Below are 1,535 nucleotides of genomic sequence, written 5' to 3'. Positions count from 1 at the left end.
TGGTCTTCGCAACCATCTGATATTAAATTGTTTTAGATCACGGCCATCCAAAAGGATCTGACCGGCGACGGGATCGTAGAATCTTTCGATCAGAGAGATTATCGCGCTCTTTCCGGAACCTGAAACGCCAACAACAGCTACAGTTTGTCCCCCGTCAACTTTGAGACTGAAGTTATTCAACAGAGTTAACTCTGGACGAGTTGGGTAGCAAAAATCGACATTTTTAAACTCGATGCTGCCGTATACGGAAGGCGGTTTGACACCGGTGTTATCATCTGGATCGATAACGGGAACACGGTCGATGATTTCAAATACAGAAGTGAGGGACTTCCTCCGCTTGAGAATGTAAGGAGCCAGACCAAAGGGCTCAACTAAAGCGAAGGTGGCAAAGGAGAAAACCATGTATTCTTTGAGTGCAGTGACTAGTTTTAGCCGGCCGTCATGTACCGACAAAGCGATGTACCAGAGTAGTAGAGCGTTGCAGGCAAAAAGAAGAAACTGGGAAAAACCGAAGGCGAAGCCAATACCTATGCCATGAAGAAAGCTCTTGCTCAATATCCTGCTGAGCTGCAATCTGTATAGTTCCATGACCTTGTTACCAGCACAGAATGCCACAACAGTGTAGATGTTCCTGACAGCATCTTCCAGGACCAAAGAGGCTTTCCTGTGCATCTCCTGAATGCCCTTTGAAAATCCAGCAAGCCACAATTTCTGCAACCAATGATCTATAATTAATCCTATTTTCAAATATAAGATTACCAACATCAGGCGACGTTTGGGTCATGCAACGGAGGGCACGAGATTGGGATTGTGTGCATGACCAAGCAAGAATCACATGCAGCTTCAAGAAAACGAAAATAGATCAAGCAAATCAGGATGCAGGAGCAGATATCCACAAATGCAGGAACTGGACTTTGATAACAGAAATGATATAAAGTTGCAGCAAAATAAAAGGAGATAAAACGCAAGGGGTCCAAAAAAAGAGAGAGAATATGAAATTAACGAAAATTTATAAGAAGATTTCCATTCTGACCACTCAATTCTTATGTATTTACATATCTAACACATAAAGTTCAATCTTTTACATGTATGCCTCTCACCTATGCATGAAAAGGCGTATTTCACTTTTTAAAAGTTAAAATAGTGGTATTTTTTATGTGATATAAAATATTTGGAGGGTATAAATGCACAAAAGTAAAGTACAGGAGATAGATATGCAAATGCATAAGAATTGGGTGGCATGTATGTAAATCAACAATCAACTCATCCAAAATACAAGCCAAGAATTCCCATTTAAAATAAATAGAAATAGAGTTAAACAGATAAACCTATATATTTTTAAATAAAAATATTTATAAATGATTCAAAACTCAAACCTAATATTATCAAAGAATAATTCATGCTAAATTCAATAAAGAAAATCCAAAAACTAACCTAAAACCAAATTTCCTGTACTCCAAAGATAATAATATGTAAAAAACAGTTTATCAAGCATTTACGAGTGAAAAGAATTCCGCCTAACCAGGTTGATACTA

General features: G+C 38.0%; 1 protein-coding gene across 1 annotated transcript in view; it reads right to left on the bottom strand.

Moving 5' to 3' along the window:
- LOC110022931 (ABC transporter B family member 20-like) overlaps window positions 1–1,535 on the bottom strand; it is a 10,034-nt gene that overhangs the window by 926 nt on the left and 7,573 nt on the right. Inside the window, exon 11 of the mRNA XM_020722097.1 lies at window positions 4–711. Within this exon, the coding sequence (XP_020577756.1) occupies window positions 4–711 (708 nt within the window). The remainder of the gene's footprint in view (window positions 1–3; window positions 712–1,535) is intronic.

Source organism: Phalaenopsis equestris, unplaced genomic scaffold (genome assembly GCF_001263595.1).
Source record: "Phalaenopsis equestris unplaced genomic scaffold, ASM126359v1 Scaffold000203, whole genome shotgun sequence".
NCBI lineage: Eukaryota > Viridiplantae > Streptophyta > Magnoliopsida > Asparagales > Orchidaceae > Phalaenopsis > Phalaenopsis equestris.
This window is presented reverse-complemented; position numbering and strand designations above follow the sequence as displayed.